Source organism: Notolepis coatsorum, assembly GCF_963971535.1.
Source record: "Notolepis coatsorum genome assembly, chromosome: 4".
Classification (NCBI taxonomy): domain Eukaryota; kingdom Metazoa; phylum Chordata; class Actinopteri; order Aulopiformes; family Paralepididae; genus Notolepis; species Notolepis coatsorum.
Window position 1 is genome coordinate 178,301,472 of NC_140168.1, and position 17,884 is coordinate 178,319,355.

The window sequence follows — 17,884 nt, forward strand, 5'->3', positions numbered from 1 at the left end:
CTGCCCATATGGAAGTGACTCAATGTGTAATAATAATCATGTGAAAAAGTCGGAAAAGATCGGTTGGAGCTGGAACGATTGGGAATAATTAAAGTCCATAGTGGGAAGCAGTCACACTACGCTAAGGGGGATTTGCAAGGAGGGGGGCTGGTGGCTCAGTGACTGAGGCCTTGTCCAGACTAAAACGATTTTCATCTTTTTAGTTTTCGTTTAGTTTTCATTTAAAAAAAGGTTTCCGTAAAAACGAAAACATCTCAAGATAATAAGTGCGTGCCACAAATTTACAAAATAAATGTCTTTCCTGTTTTCCCTCTTTTATTTTGAAAACCGACCGGAAGTGTTGTCGATCGTTGTTTTCAATAACTTGTGTGTCCGGTTCTGTGCTTTTGAGCCGACGCTAGTTTTCAACGGATAGGAGAGACACACACACACACCGCGGCGCGAGTGCAGCTTCACAGGCAGCCGGTGATGATGAGGAGGAAGAGCTGTGGATTTTAATCGGCAGGAGAGAGAGAGAGCTCAAAGCCATATATAATATAATAGCCCGGTGGTGCGGTCGGTGTTGTAATAAATTAATTGATTGATGTTTAACTTGTCCGTGTGTGTGTCCAGTCCTTTCGACTAGCAAACTTTGTCTGTATTTAACGTTACCTCAGGATACCACGGTCTTATTGTATTTAGTTGGTTAGCTATTTAGCTAATGTTGTTAGCATTGGATAGCATCAACATTAGCTGGCTACAGAAGGCGTATGCTATGGAACAATATGTGCTTGGGTTTTCAGAATAAGGCCAGCTATGTGACGCTAATTATTTAGCTAATATTGATTTCATAGCTTGCTGGCTACAGCTCAGCACCATGCCATGGGGATACTATTTACTAAATTATGGAGGCTTTTTAATCGTCAAGGTAAGAGAGGATTTGTCATGATCAACTGAAGGGGTATGCTATGGAACAGTTTGCCGCAAAAGCCCGATCAGGCTCAATAGCTTCTGCACCACGAACGCAACTACTCTGTACGACGCCATTGTTGTTGTGATGTTGGCTGAGAGTTTGCGCATTCGAGTGAGGGAGAGGTGGGCTAACGTGTCATCGGTTCAGGAGAAGCCGCATATCGCTTGTAAAGATGGTGACGCAACGGGGGGTGTCTTCAGAATTGCGCACTCTGGGAGCTAGTATCAAAAAGTACCGTCTTCAGGCTGCCAGAACGCAGTTCCGTGTGGCAGAACGATGCAAACAATCAAATACTTTGCCTAAAACGACCAAAATCGTTTTAGTGTGGACATGGCCTGAGCTGGCCCTGGCTCCCAAAAAGAACAAAGGGGGGGTACTTAACTTAAGTGCTCCCCCAGGGAGGGGGTCGGGGGCTACTGCCCTCAGACCCCCAAGACCATTTTTAATAAGTGGGTTCGGGGCAGTCTGACTTGGGGTACTGCCCATATATTAGTGTTGCAATGCATGATAAGTAAACAGTGAAAAAAGCGAAGGAATCGAATGGAGCTGGGGCGTTTGGGACGAATACAAATTTAAGATGAAAAAGCCTCCCCAGCCTGATACACTGGAGGAGGTGGAGGTGTGACATATCGCCCGGTCCAGAACAATAGGAGTCACAAAATCAGTTTGGCCCATGGAGTGGTGGAGGAGCGGTAGAGGTGCAGTGGAGGTTCGAGTCTGAAGAGCTGTATCTGTATATGGGTAGACTATAGTATGAGGTTGGTAGTTGTGATTATTATTACAGTGTAGGGCAGTTGTAGACAGTGAAATCAGTAGGTAGGTATAAATTTAGTATAGTCAACAGAGTTCAAAGTTTGCGCAGTATGGGTAACTCACTAATTCAATTATAATACTAAATAATAAGTTACAGAGTGGTTATAATACTAATACAGATTGCACCACAAATACCATGACTCAGGGAAATTACTTTATGATTCAAGAATGAAGAGATTGAGTACAGCAGTGGTCTAGGAGTAGTCCTTTGATTTAAGCCACGTCCCCCATTGAGCAGCACATACAGTCTCTGTGGCGCAATTGGTTAGCGCGTTCGGCTGTTAACCGAAAGGTTGGTGGTTCAAGCCCACCCAGGGACGTGACCTTTTCATGTATAAGTAAACAGAAAACACAGGCTATTATAGTAATTATAACCACGGTGCAATTTGTGAAAAAACTAAAGGTGGGGGACGTTTTATTTGACAATTTGTTAATGTAGGCAGGCCATAAAGACATATAGTTATATCATACATACATTTTCTGTTTTGTTTGTCATTTGTTTCCATTTTTCTAAATGCCGGGATTTGCCCTCAAACACTTGCAAAGAGATTAAACTAACATATGTTCTACTTTCAAACGGATGAGATGGTCTGCTGCTCCGTTCTCATCTTGCAGGCTGACCAAATGCAGGACAGCATGCCGATTCTGCGCGACAGTGAAGTAACAATGCAATATGTAACAATATGGTTTGCATAAGGTTTGATCTAAATATAAGCATTTTGATTCATTCATTATTAACTAATTGCTTAAAGGAACACGCCAACTTTTTGGGAAATTGGCTTATTTGCCATCTACCCTGGAGGGAACAGCCGCACCGTTCTCAACAATCACCTCAAAAGCCCAGTTTTTCAAAAAACAACAGGGCTTTTGAGGTGATGAAATCACTGCGCCCAGGCAGCAGTGGTTCGGCAAACAAAACAAAATGAAAATGTCTATTCTTTTATTTCTCCATGTGGTAAATACACAGGTCACAACATGTTTACAGGAACGTTTTGGAGTTGTATTTGGAGTGTATTCCGTGACTGTTGGGAACTAGGCTACACTAGCGCACCTACTTCCAGTGAATGACGCTAAGCTAGGCTAACGGTGCAGCTGTTTCACTTCGGCTCATCTTTTGTTCTCAGTAATTTCCACGACAGCGTATATTCAGAGTTAATTAAATTGTTTACACTGCCTATATTTTACTTTCCTACTGTACTATAATTGTATTGCCTATATTTATATCTTCTACTATTACCCTGCCCATACCTGTACCCCGCCCCTCCCCCATGCTGCTATGATGCCCAAGGGGATCAATAAAGGAATATCTATATCTTATCTTATCTTTGTGTGCTAGACACAGCAGTAATGACAAAAGTAGTGAAAGATGCCTGTTAGAGGCCGCCTAAAATATTTGTCGGTGGGACATTAATATTTTAATGGAGCTGTTAAAATACCTCCATAATATACCCACATTAATTAAGTCACAGCCTATAACGTCATTTCAGTGAGTGATTTATTTAGCATCATTGTTGTGAGCAGTATTGGATTGTAGAAAACAGAATACATGTCGTCGCTATGTGGCTATAGTATAGATACAGGCAAACGTGCACCAAGGCACCTAATGCTCAGTAAAAATTAAGTCAATTAATTAAATGATTTTAAACACTACACATCACATATTACATTATATCAGTCAATACAGCATTCAAAATATAATTATAAAAAGAGGAAATTCTCCAAAATCAACTGCTTTCTTTTCAAACTCCTCCGCTTCGAGTCCAGAGACTATTCTAGACGCGGTTGGTTCACCAGAGCGGCCTTGTCGAGGCCTGACCGTTCAGGTCCAAGATCAAAACACATCCAAACACACTGTGGTGGTAATGACTACATGTAGCCACTACAGTCACATACGATAGTCATTCTCAAATGTATTGCATATAAAGTCTGATTTTGAATAGTACGCAAGCATTACTGTTGACATGAGTAAAAAAACGTCATAATAATTAGTGTAAGTGTTTGTAGGTGTGTGTGTGTGTGTGTGTGTGTGTGTGTGTGTGTGTGTGTGTGTGTGTGTGTGTGTGTGTGTGTAGTGGGAACACAAGGTCACCAATGATCATCAGTGTATCTGGCATGAGTTCCACATTGCCAGGCTACCCGGCCTGAATCAACACGCCGCTACGATAGCATTCAAAATCAGTAGCCATTTGTAAACTGTGAAATAACAATTCAGCTTCCTCATATATAACCGGGTCCTGGTCTAGTCAATGAATTTGTCGAGCTTGAACATCTCGGGTCTGACTTTAGCCTCAAAACGACCAAACAACCGAAGCAAATCAAATCATGAAAACAACTAATTCAAGACCAGTAACCCGTCAGATGGTGTAATGCAGGACAGGAGGGCACAAGGAGTAGGGGACAGGTCAGAGTTCAACGGTTTTTCGGCGCCCCCCCCCCCCCCCCCCTGTAAGCGTCCGTCCGCGGCAGTTCAGTGACTCTGGCTCTAAGCTCAGAGAGTCTGCCCGGTTTCCCCGTCCACGACTTCGGTCCGGTCGGGTTCGCTTCCGTCCTTCCGCGAGGACTCCAGGGCCAGCTGCATGGCCCAGACGCTGAGGGGCCTCATGTAGGCCAGGGAGCGGTAGATACCCTTCTCACAGTAGGCCTCGGGGGTCTGGAAGGCCATGCCCAGCCGCTCCCAAACAGTGCGGTAACAGCCCTCTGCCGTGCGCATGCCCTCCTCCAGCATACCCTGGGAGGGAAGACGGACGAGGCAGAAGTTCACGAAGGGACAGGATATTCGGGCTACCTCTTATAATAACTAGGGATTTCCGATATTGGCATTAAAATATAATATCAGAAATGATCGGTATCTGTTTAAAAAAATAATTTCTTTTACATTTATTGAACCTTTATTTACCCAGGCAAGCAAGTAAGAACAAATTCTTATTTAATTTATTGTCAAAAGTATGCATAATGTTGTGTTAATTCCACAACAAGAGTTATGTAAGGGATAATGTATAGCTACGAGGTCATTGTCGCAAAATAATTGACCGACAGAGTTTAAAATACCGAGCCGCCTCGGCGAGGTGTTTTAAACGTCAGTGAAGGTCAATTATTTTGCGACAATGATCGAGTATAGCTATACATTATCCCGCTTATTACATGGCTAACTTACTAACAATATACCTAATTCATTTTACATCGACTCGCAACACTGGTTCTGGCTGCGTTCTGGCTCCGCTCGTCGCTCCGCCCCCTGTCATCGCCGGCAGCAGAACACCGGCAGTGTCTAATTGCACTGAAACAGTGTGTGTCAGTGGGCTTGATTGCGAACAGCTGCGCACAGCGGTCATTATTGTCCCACAGCGGTCATTATTGTCTGATAACTGACCTCTGACGCACGCTATTGACCAATCACAAGCAAGCATTTCGGCGAATGTGAAAACGCCATGTAATAAGTAAGGGATAATGTATGCCTACGAGGTCATTGTCGCAAAATAATTGACCGACACGGAGTTTAAAATACCGAGGCGCCGCGCCGAGGTGTTTTAAACGTAGTGAAGGTCAATTATTTTGCGACAATGACCGAGTAGGCTATACATTATCCCGCTTATTACATGGCTAACTTACTAACAATATACCTAATTCATTTGACAAATCGCAGTTGTTCTGTGGCTCTGTCAGCCCAAATAAAGTGATTATTATTATCGCGGGCAGCCTCTGTGTTCTGGCTCCGCTGTGTTCTGCTCGTCGCTCCGCCCCCTGTCATCGCCGGCACGGCAGTGTCTAATTGCACTGAAACAGTGTGTCAGTGGGCTTGATTGCGAACAGCTGCGCTCTGCGGTCATTATTGAAAAATCTGCGGTCATTATTGAAAAATAATGACCGCAGTCGGGGGGCTGTTGACCAATCACAAGCAAGCATTTCGGCGAATGTGAAAACGCCATGTAATAAGTAATGTTAATTACCTGAAATTATTCCGTTTTTTGCGGGGGGAAACCCTGCATATATCGGTATCGGTTGATATCGGTATCGGAAATTAAGAGTTGGACAATATCGGTATATCGGTAAAAAAGCCAATATCGAACATCCCTAATAATAACTACACAAAAAACTACAAAGGTTGACTGGCTCTTTGGTAACTTTATTTGAACATAGACGCATTGTTATCTTGTGTGCAAAGTGCATTCAGAGTTTATTGTAGTGCATAATGATTTGAGCATTTGATTGATATTGAACCGTCTGGAGAGTATGGGTAGAGAACACAGAGGAGATTATAGACACACAAACAAAAAATATACAGTAATATACTGTACATTTTAGAATGTATATACATATCTCAAGAATGTATATCCCTGACTGTATTTTATTCTTATTCGTGATTTTTGACTACCTAAATGTTTACTGTGAGCGATCTGTAGTGCTGAATTTCACTCGGGATCAATAAAGTACTTCTATTGTATTCTATTCTATTATATTGAACTGTCTGGAGAGTATGGGTAGAGAACACAGAGGAGATTATAGACACACAAACAAACACTCACCTCATAGATCATGGTGGCCGCCAGTCCGTACACCACTCCTATCCAGACCTCGTCTGACTGGACGCTGGAGCGGTCAGGCACTCCTTCAGGACGCATGCCGTTAACGGCCCCCATCTGGCCCCCGGCAAAGCTCATCACGTTCAGGTCAAAGACCGACTTCAGTGCACTGCAGATCTTCTCCTTTGGGAATGCCTGGGGGGGGGGGGGGAGAAGGGGAGAAGGGGATGTCGGGTCAAGTCAGAGGACCTTTTCTATTATCCTTGATGTTTCTAGAGATGATTGTAGCCGAAGTTATTGTCAGTCTTCACGTGTGATCCGAATGTAAGCGACTGGGTGGCATCACCCGCCGAAAGTAAAGACTAGAAGAATGAGTGGACTTAACTATCGCCCCACTTTGATGATCAGAATCAGAATCCGCTTTGTCACGTCATCCATTCTGTTACAGGTAGTGGGAGTGAAATCCTGTATGGAACGCACAATAATTAAAATTGGCGCGAAAGTGCAGCCACCAGTTCAGTGTCACTACTGTATGTGTTTTAGTTTTTTTTGCTAGTATGGTTGTGAAATTGGATTTTGCTCTAAGTGGTATTCAAAAGTTCTTAAAAAGTCTTAAATGTAACTTGTTGAAACCTGCAGATACCCCTATTTAGTAAATTCCAGAACATAGTTGCGAGATGCATCATTCACTAAAGTGGAGTGGGATGTTCTGAAGCCAGATTGGAATTCGTAGATTAGATTTTTTTCCACAAGGTACTTTTCGACCTGTTCGTATACTATTTTTTCCATGACTTTCGAGATGGATGTAAGGATAGAAACGGCGGTAGTTGCCTGGGTCTAATTTGCTGCCCTTTTTGTGCAGGGGTGTTACTCTTGCAATTTTGAAGTCCTTGAAGTCCAAATAAAACGTTTGTCATTATAGGTGACAAGGTGGATTGACTTAATGACTGCTATATCCTGCTATTATTATTATTATTATTATTATTATTATTATTATTATTATTATTATTATTATTATTATTATTATTATTATTATTATTATTATTATTATTATGCAACATTGTAATAGTTATAGGTATAAACAAACATACAGACAGGGGGGGTTGGGCGTTTATTTGCAGATACAGACACAGCTGGTTGAACAACATCTATATCTGTGGTAAGAATGCAGATATTCAATTGTATTTCTGTGACAATGAGCGTGGCGCACGCCTCCCGCGCCGCCTCGAATAGGATTGAAGCGAAAAGATAGCTTGCCGCTCGCGAGGCGCGCTCCCGCTTGCGGCCAGTGTGCCTACTATCGTCCGTTAACATGGGAGCGGAAGTGAAGAGGCAGCAGTGTGCCCGTGCCGTAAGTGTCTTGCTCAAGGACACATCGACACGCTGCCCGGGAGGAGCGGGTATCGAACCAGGAACCTCCGAATTGCCAGACGACTGCTCTACCTCCCGAGCCACTGTCGCCCCCTAGTAGTTCTCAGAGACAACCGGCCAGACTTATCACTCACTCATCACTATAGCCTTCTTTATCTACACGATTTGGAAAGGTTCACACGTGTCAAGAGACTGTACAATATTATTGGTTATGAGACGTGTTTTATCTGTGAATGAAAGCATTCAAAGTGCTTCTATGACTGAGCGAATTAAGTGCGTCAAAAACCGAGATGACAGCTAGCCTACTTGTCAAACAAAGTATATAGGCTAAGCACAGGTTTCTCATGGAAACCATGCCACTGAACCAAAATAAATCATGCTGGCTACAGAGAGGAATGGCGAGAGACTGACTGACTGCTTCGTGTAATATACACCAGTTTATGAAATGAGACATGACAATGCGTAATATACCCCCCCCCCAATGCTGCTTTGACATCTGAATTTCCCCAATGGGATTAATAAAGGAACACTTGGGGCGGTCAGGTGGCGTAGCGGAGATTGTGCTCGTCACCAATGCAAGAGGCTGCGGTCTCGACTCCCAGAGAGTCAGCATTGCCTTGGCTCGGGCTGATCGCTATACTAACTCGTTTGGCTGAGTTAGGGGGAGGGGAGCCGTGGGTGGGTCCTGGGCGTTGTGGACAGCGACCCCTACAGTTCGGTCGGGGCGCCTGCTCAGCGAAGGTAGAATCTGGTGAGAGGTAGTGCGGCCTCCCACATGTTACACTCTCCCAGTGAGAATCTGCGCGGCCAGGCTGGCTGCCGGCTGGCTGCACATGCGTCGGAGGAAAGCATGTGACAGTCTCCGGCCTCTCGGACCAACAGTAGGAGAAAGTGCGCAACAACCAGGAAGGGGGTTGGGAATTGGCATAACGACTAACAGTGGGATGGGAGAAAAATCGGAAAAAGAATGAGGGGGAAAAAGATAATAAAAAATTAAATAAAAAATAAAGGAACACTTAACTTGTACGTGTCTCACTGCAGTTGATGCAGATATGTAATGGAAATAGTGGGCATCCCTGATGTCGCAGGGTTCGACACGATTGTTGGCAAGTGTTGAAAGCCTGGTGCTTCTACTGCTAGAACTTGCTCATCGCTCCCTTGTGTGTTCACTTTATTTAAACCTTTATTTTTTCACACATTGACCCTATAAAATAAATACAAAATAATACCCAAATGAACAGTTGTGAATAAAATATGAGGTTATCTGTGCACACACCCAATTCAACTTGTGTTGGGCCCCCAAAGTTCTGTCTCTTTTGTGGCCAAACAACTGACCTGGAATTCTCCGTCTCCCAGTCCAGAGGCCCTCAGGAACCAGTGGCCTGCACACTGGTCCGACATGACGCTGTTGGACAGGTCCCGTCCACTGCTGTCATAGTTGTAGTACTTTCCTAAAGAAAGAGATAAGTAGCTTTTTTTCAATGTCTTGGAAAGGTTTCATAAGTCTAATCTTTTATGTTTTTTAACAATCCTCAAATAAATGATGAATGACTGCAACAATTTGTCAATTAACAGAAGTTGACTAAGCCTTACATTTTTGCTTTGTCATGAGGGTTGCTGTGTAATTGAATTTGACCATAAAATAGGGCTGCATGATATGGACTAAATGTATTGTGATTATTCTGCCAAATATTGTGATTGCGATATAGTGCCTTGTAATAAGTCTAGCTTTTGAGTTAGACATCCCGACTTCCTTTTGATGCAGTTTAAATTACTTTTAGAAGCTGTGTTCCTTCAGGCATTACACCGTCCCGTTGGATTTCACATTGATGCAGCTGACTGATTGTATTTATTTAAATTAATTTCTAGAATATTGCAGCTTTTGCAATGTAGATATTGTGTTGTTTCATATTGTGATATCAATATGAACTTGACCATTATGCTCAACATAAAATGCAAACAAAACAAAGTTCATGTTGTTCTCTAGAGCCAAAGGTACCGTTTGTGATGATTTGCATATATACACTGTGAATGGGTCTATTATTGAGAGAGTTAAAGTATATAAATATCTTGGCATCTGGCTTGATGAGAGATTTACATTTAAATGCCATGTAGAAAACCTTGTAAGTAAACTGCGAGAGATGGTTGGCTTTTTGTACAGAAACAAAACATATTTTCCTATGCTTAGCAGGAGGGGGGTCGTTGAAGCAATTTGTCTGTTTTGGATTATATAGACATGCTGCTGCTTCCACTCTAAAGCTTCTGGACTCTGTGTATAATTCTGCCCTTAGATTTATCACTGGTGACAGTTATGGTACCCATCATTGTATCTCGTATTAAGGTTGGGTGCTCCTCTCTGGCAGAGAGACATTACTTGCATTGGCATTGGGTTTCTGTATAAAGCCATTATTGATGACCCTACATCACTTCATTACTGGACTGGAACTCTGGACCCTATCATAGTCGCTCTGGTGTTTGGCTTATGCTTAACCTCTTAAGCCCTAGCCATATTTTCAGAAGATTCACCTAAAAGTACATACCCAAGTAAATGGAAGATTGCTCCACTTCTACAAGGTCCAGTTGCATGTTTTTGGTATCTAGGGACATTTATGGACCTCAGGGAATGTATTCCCAGTGTCAGAAATATTGCATCTGTTACCATGCTTGAGTAAATTGTAATGAAACAAGGAAAATATAATTTCTTTTAATTATCATCTTTGACTGTGAATTGCCACTGAGCTCATTCAGCACCTTCTTGAGTATACAAAAAATCTAAGCAAATTAATAAAGGGCAGATGATTTACAGGGGGTTTTGTAGATACAGTACTGAATTTTGCCATCCCGACACAATTTGAAATATGAATATAAAATATAGAATATCAGGCCTATAAATTACCTTATTATGGCTAAGTCATACATCTATGGATCAGGCTAAATCGCCTCTTTCCAATGGCAGAGTTAAATCTGGATTTAGTACCATCAGGCGCCTGTTACAGGGCAGCAAAGACCGTGAATTAAATGTACTGTAAGTACAGTTACTTTTGTATAATGTCCGTAACGCCATTTTTTACCGGATTGCAACATGTTTTTTTCTCTAGATGTTCACAGAAAGGTAAAGAAACAATATGTTGTATTTTATGGCAATTAACGTTCAGGTTTGTTCGACCCCTGAGATATAATCACGTCAATATTTTCTTTTCCGTCAACAGGCTGCAGCTTTTTTACAGCGGCTGTTGTGAGCTGGGTAGTGTAGTTTTATGAAATGTCTACGTCCATCAAAAGGCCTGGGTCTCCTCTTTCTTAGGAATTTCATTGGTAAACAGACGTAGTGCTGAAAATATACACCTTGACTGCTGTTTTGATAGGGTTAGGGTCTTTACTCTTGGCTACATTTGAAAAAGAAACACAACATTACTTAACCCTTTATTCGCCAAGGACGAGTTTCCACGTCATTCTCCGCCATGCGTAATCTGCCAATGACGCCGTAAAGGCGTCTTTGAGATCAATATTTCAAAAATCTGTGATGGCAATCATATTTTACCCACGGAGTCTTGAGATCCCCTCTTGATCTCCTCTCAACTCTCCAACGGTTCAAGAGCGCCATCTGGTGGCCGATCGGCGGATCGCCCAAACAGGAAATGACGCGCCGGAAATGGTGCTCGCCCATATTTCGTCCGGGCACTCGCTATCGTTAGCAGGACTCCATCTTGATACACTGGACATCGATCAGTTGCAAATAACTCGATAAACAACATGATCTGGACGTATATATTATTATACAACCTGGAAATGGATCGCATATATCAACATCCCATAATCGAGAACTTTCTGCTCCACGCGGACCACCCAACGGTCAGAGGAAGCTACGGTAAGTTTTAGCGTGTTTGAATAATATGATCCATATAAACTGCTGTGATCTATGTATCGCCCATACTACATAAATGATTTAACGTCAGCCATGGACTTATAAACCCCCCCCCCCCCTCCGGTCACCAGCAGATGATGAGGCATGACGCTTAGGACCTTGCACAATTGAAAGTTTTAATATGACGTCAATCGGTATCAAACTACATTTGATGACGAATTTCCCCAAGGGGATTAATAAAGGAATATCTTATCTTATCTTATCTTAATATATGTATTTAGGGCTATAAATCACATTCTGCAGAATGCTGCAGAAAACGATAACATATTTATACTTTAGACCGTATTTTAGTATGAATATGTGAATGAAAAAGTAGAACGTTGCTACATCCTAAACGATAGATACTTGAGGTTGAATGGGCCATAGTAATGTCAATTTAGCAATACAATTTAAAAAGTTATAGCCCTGCAAAGAAGGGGAACATCTCCATAGACAAATAGAGCTGGCAGAGGACGGTATAAGGATGGATATAAGCGTGGCAGAGAAAGGGTTAATACTATTGATCTATTTATGACGTGAAATAAATTTGGGCTTAAGGTCCCCAGAGTTTGCACTGAATTAGGAAAATCTGCTTTAAGCTTCTGTGCCCCTGCAGACCAGGCTGCAGAAACAAATTAGTGGGGGGGCATAAAATGTTCTCGGGGGGGCACAATGGTTTTTCAACACGGGTTCCCTTTTTTACGTTTCAGCTGGGACAACGGCGCTGTGGCTTGCTTGGCGCTGCCCACGGTGCTGAACTAAACAGACACAAACAGGCTGGATAAGATGGTCAGGAAGGCCAGTAACGTGGTTGGGGTGGAGCTGGACTCTAGCGAGGGTGGCGGAGAGGAGGAACCTTGCTAAGCTCCAGGCCATCAGGGAAAACCCCTCCCACCCACTATACACAGACTTGGCGGACAGGAGGAGCATGTTCAGTGCTAGGCTCACACTACCTAAATGCAGCACTGAACAGCACAGGAAGTCCTTCATTCCGACAGCCATCAGCCTATACAATGCATCACTGTGCCTCACTGCATCACTGAGCACAGAGTGACAGGTACCATCTTCCTGGACTCTTACTTTTTAAACAGCACTGTGCAACATTACACCTACTGTAGACTTCAGTATATGTTTACTGTATTTATTTACTGTATCTTTTATTCTATTTAATTTTATTCTATTCTTAGGCCATTTGTTTTGTTATTCTTATTCGTGACTTGTTCTGTCTAAATGTTTAATGTTGAGTGATTTGCAGTGTTAAATTTCCCTCAGGATAATACATTTCTATTCTATTCTATATCTTTGAAAAGTCTCCATTTATTCAACACTTCTGAATTCACTGACAAACTGAACTGAACTGACAAAAATAAGGTGCATAAAAAAGCAAACAAAATTCCTCCACAGGCTACTCACCATCATTAGTAGAGCGGCAAGCGGCGTTTGGGGACAGAGTGAAATCTTCTTAAAACACTGCCCCTCCACTCATTCCTGAACTTTTTTAAGTCCTTCTCAAATGCCAACTGAATTAAATTGGCCTTGCGTCGATGAAGTATACTAAGGCGATGTTCTGTAAAGACGTTCTTGAGGGTATAACGAATTCTCACAGAGTGCCGTGCTAGCTTCAGTAATGTTGTTGTTGACATCAGTGCCCACTAGGGCTGTCCCCGACTAAGGATTTGGATAGTCGACTTTGATTGACAATTTCTTTTTTTTTTTTTTTTTTTTTTAACCAGGGTGGGCACAGCTGACTCAGTGGGCGGGCCCGGCCCCCTAATGCCCGCCCATGGCGCCGGGTCTGGGCACCTGGAATGTTTTGCAAAGCACCTTAAAACTCAATACTTTACCCATCGGTCAGTTTAAATAATGTTTGTTCTTCTCAACGTCATTGTAAATGAGAGCCTGCTCTTGATGATCTTTCGAGATTAAATAAAGATTGAATGAATTCAGCATTTCAAGGGTTTTCATTCAGATTCTAAGCAGCTCTGATTCACAAGTGCACAGGCAGCACCAATTAACAAAGGAACAAACAAGGTAATTCACACAGATGTAATCCATCCAGCAGGAATCGTACCGGCAGCACATCAACGTGTCTCACCGTTCCACAGCAGCTTGTCATAGGCAGCGCTGCCCCTGTCCAGTATGTCTCTGAAACGCTTGTAGGCCGCCTCATTGTCCACCAGCCGGGCCATCTTGCACATCACGCACACCGACGCCAACCACAGTCCTCCACAGTATGCGCTGGATGCAAAGTAGAGGAGGAAGACACGAACACAACAACTTCTGAAGCCACAGTTTTTTTTTTTTTATCCACTTTTCCTCCTTATTTTCTATTTTTTCACCCATCCCAATTTCGTATTTCCAATTCTCCCCTCCCCGGTCTTGAACGTTGCTCGACTATGCCTCCCACTGGTCGGTCGTAGGGAGGATAGAAGCCTTGCATCACGTGTTCCCTCCGGTACACGAGGAGGCAGCCTGTCGCATCTTTTCACCAAACAGCGCAGACTCTCAGTGGCGAGGTGTAACGCATGGAAGCCCACACTACCCATTTGTTAGCCATGCTACAGTCTAGTAGCGTGGTTGGGGTGGAGCTGGACTCACTAGTGATGGTGGGGAAGAGGAGGAGCCTTGCTAAGCTCCAGGCCATCAGGGAAAACCCCTCCCACCCACTATACACAGACTTGGCTGACAGGAGGAGCATGTTCAGTGCTAGACTAACACTCCCTAAATGTAGCACTGAACGGCACAGGAAGTCCTTCATTCCGACAGCCCTCAGACTTTACATCACTGTGCCTCACTGCATCACTGTGCCTCACTGCATCACTGAGCACAGGGTGACAGTTACCATCTTCTGGACTTTTACTTTTAAAACAACACTGTGCAATATTACACTTACTGTAGACTTCTGTATATTCTTTACTGTATATTTTATACTAGAATGTATATACATAACATACGAAATGTGAATCCCGGTCCGTACTCTATTATTATTATCTTATTCTTAGACCTATTCTATTCTTAGGCAATTTGTTTTGTTATTCTTATTCGTGACTTTGTTCTGTCTAAATGTTTACTGTGAGCGATTTGTAGTGTCAAATTTCCCTCTGGATTATTAAAGTATTTCTATTATATTCTTTTCTATGCTAGTGATCTAAAAAACAATCAATCCATGCCAAAGCTACACAGTAAACTTCGCAGAGTAAATTTTACTCAAACTGAGTACATTTTACTCAAACTGAAATACTAAAATACTATTTTATTTTATTCTATTTTATCTAGCACACTCTCAGGAGCAAAACAGGAAAAAGCATTTAATATAAAAGTATTCTGTATTTTTGTATGACAACTAATAAAGAAACTTGAAACTTGAGTAAGAAACTGTTTGCAAAGATTAGGGCTGACCTTCGAATTTTCTTTTGGAATTCGAAGCTTCGGGGCCGAGATTCGATTTTAATTCGAAGCTTCGAAATAAAAATAAATAAATTATTTTTATAATAACTTTTTTTTATTATAAAAATAAAATAAAAATTATGTTGTGGGACTTGTACAGCACTTTGATCAGCTTTGTCAGTGCTGTAAAGTTTAAACCTTTTAAAATCTTAGACAAACGAAACACTTTGCTTTCATGAAATATTGTAAGCCGTCATTTGAGGCTTTATAAAAGCAGCACAATGAACACAAATCTGTCAGTGCAGAGTCCGACCTCATCTTAAATAACAAACAGCATTGCTTGTTGTAATTAACAAAGAGAGGCAGAGGCATATATATATTTCTTTTTAATAATCAAATTTCATATATATATTTCTTTTTAATAATCAAATTTTATTTTCATATTCGAATCCCATGGCCATCGAACGAAGCTTCGAAGTATTTAAGACAGCCCTAGCAAACATGCAGCAAAAATGCATTTATATATGATGTGCATTTATTAGGGTTTATTTATTTATCTGCATTTATTTATTTTACCGTTACTAAGCAAAAATATATATAAAAACCTTTCAGCATGCATACAGGGAAGGTCATTCTACAAGCACTGCACTCTTGCAAATGAGTGATGACTGGTTATCAGGTATGGATAACAAGATAGTCGGTGCTGTTATGTTGGATTTCAGTGCAGCATTTGATGTAATTGATCATACCTTGCTTAGATAAGCTAGTGTTACAGTTTCACCTCCAATGCACTATCATGGTTTATTCATCATCTCTCAGGGAGACAACAGAGAGTCTTCTTTAATGGCAGCTTTTCAAAATAGAACCCCATAAATATATATATTTTTTTAATCCTCTTTTTCTCCGCCTGATTTTCTATGCTTTTCTCCCGATCCCAATTTAGTCGTTATGCCAATTCCCCCCCTCCCCTACCTGGTTGTTGTGCGCATGTTCCCCCTACTGGTCGGTACAAGGGAACCCTGAAGTCTACCACATGCTTCCTCCGACACATGCGGAGACAGCCAGCGGCTCTCTTTTCACCTGGCAGCGAGGACTCTCATTGGTGAAGTGTAACGCGTGGGAGGTCACACTGCCTTCACCACTTCCTGCCTTTAGCTGAGCAAGCGCCCAGACCTGACCTGTAGGCGTCGCTGTCCACAACACCAGATTCTCACCCACGACTTCCCTCCCGCTAACTCAGCCAAACGAGTTAGTATGACGATCGGCCCAAGCCGCAGGCAATGCTGACTCCGGGAGTCGAGACCGCAGCCTCTTGCATTGGTGACGAGCACAATCTCCGCTACGCCACCCGCCCGCCCCGGAAACCCATTAATTAAATTGTTGTATTTAAAACTACATTTATTTATTTATCATTTATACATCACCTTGTAGTATAGACCTGTTCGCTGTTTACAAACATACCATAGCCTATTGACCGGACAGTTGTAGATGGGCCTACTCGTGGGTGGAGTCAAGCGTACCTACTGTCAATCAACAGTGACATGCGCACTTATCTGCATTCCTATAGACCTGTTCGCTGTATACAAACATACCGTGTTCGAGCCAATTAGCAATACCAACTGAGTCACGTGACTAAGTTGCCCCCTACCTGCGCGAGCTGCTGCACTAAAATAATACGACGGTGCTCTATGGAGAAACCATGGCACTCCCCTGACTAAAGGTTGTTTCAAACGAAAATGGCGGGATGTCATTTAGCCAAATCAGCACAGCTGTGAGTGTGAGTCTTTCACCTTTTACATATCTAGATTTGGCATGGATTGATTGTTTAGATCGCTAGCATGGCTAACAAATGCAAATATTGGACTCCTACTGTTGGATCTGAATAGTAACAGTCCTGTGATGCATAGAATCCTGCTGTTGGATCTGAATAGTAACAGTTCTGTGATGCATAGAATCCTACTGTTGGATCTGAATAGTAACTGTGATGCCTGACTCCTACTGTTGGATCTGAATAGTAACTGTGATGCCTGACTCCTACTGTTGGATCTGAATAGTAACTGTGATGCCTGACTCCTACTGTTGCATCTGAATAGTAACTGTGATGCCTGACTCCTACTGTTGCATCTGAATAGTAACTGTGATGCCTGACTCCTACTGTTGGATCTGAATAGTAACTGTGATGCCTGACTCCTACTGTTGCATCTGAATAGTAACTGTGATGCCTGACTCCTACTGTTGGATCTGAATAGTAACTGTGATGCCTGACTCCTACTGTTGCATCTGAATAGTAACTGTGATGCCTGACTCCTACTGTTGCATCTGAATAGTAACTGTGATGCCTGACTCCTACTGTTGCATCTGACCTTTGTTTGCAGCAGCATCAGCTCCCTGGACGGAGTCAGAGAGAAGCAGCTAAAAATAACTCCATTCATCATGGAACAAGCTGCTTACCCCTCTTCCTGCTCTGTCACTGCGGAAAAACCTTTCGTTCCCCCTCCATTTCCCCCATGCCTATGCATGCAGTTCCTTCGCTCTTGCCTTCCACTTCTCTCTCTCTTCCTCCCATTCGGTGTATATTCTGAGATCGTATGCATAGCGGGTCTTAATGGTTTCTCATCTGCCCCTCTCTCTCCCATGAGTGCGTTTCCACATCATTGCTCTTCATTTATTCATAATGTCCATCTTCTCACCAGCCTCTTTCTCCATAATTTCCTCTTAGTCCCTCACCTAGGTCCTGTTATGGTCCTGTTATGATCCTGTTATGATCCTGTTGTGGTCCTGTTATGCTCCTGTTATGCTCCTGTTATGCTCCTGTTATGCTCCTGTTATAGTACTGTTATGGTCCTGTTATAGTACTGTTATGGTCCTGTTATGGTACTGTTATGGTCCTGTTATGGTCCTGTTATAGTCCTGTTATAGTACTGTTATGGTACTGTT

At 42.5% G+C, this 17,884-nt stretch overlaps 1 protein-coding gene across 1 annotated transcript in view; it reads right to left on the bottom strand.

Annotated features, from left to right (window-relative positions):
• Positions 1-4,196: 4,196 nt before the first annotated feature.
• The window catches only part of gba2 (glucosidase, beta (bile acid) 2), a 94,165-nt gene continuing 80,477 nt past the window's right edge, over positions 4,197-17,884 (bottom strand). The window contains exons 15-18 of the mRNA XM_084313438.1: positions 13,656-13,798; positions 8,992-9,107; positions 6,289-6,480; positions 4,197-4,493 (exon numbers count right to left, since the gene is read on the bottom strand). Of these exons, the coding sequence (XP_084169564.1) occupies positions 4,254-4,493; positions 6,289-6,480; positions 8,992-9,107; positions 13,656-13,798 (691 nt within the window). The 3' untranslated portion in view covers positions 4,197-4,253. The remainder of the gene's footprint in view (positions 4,494-6,288; positions 6,481-8,991; positions 9,108-13,655; positions 13,799-17,884) is intronic.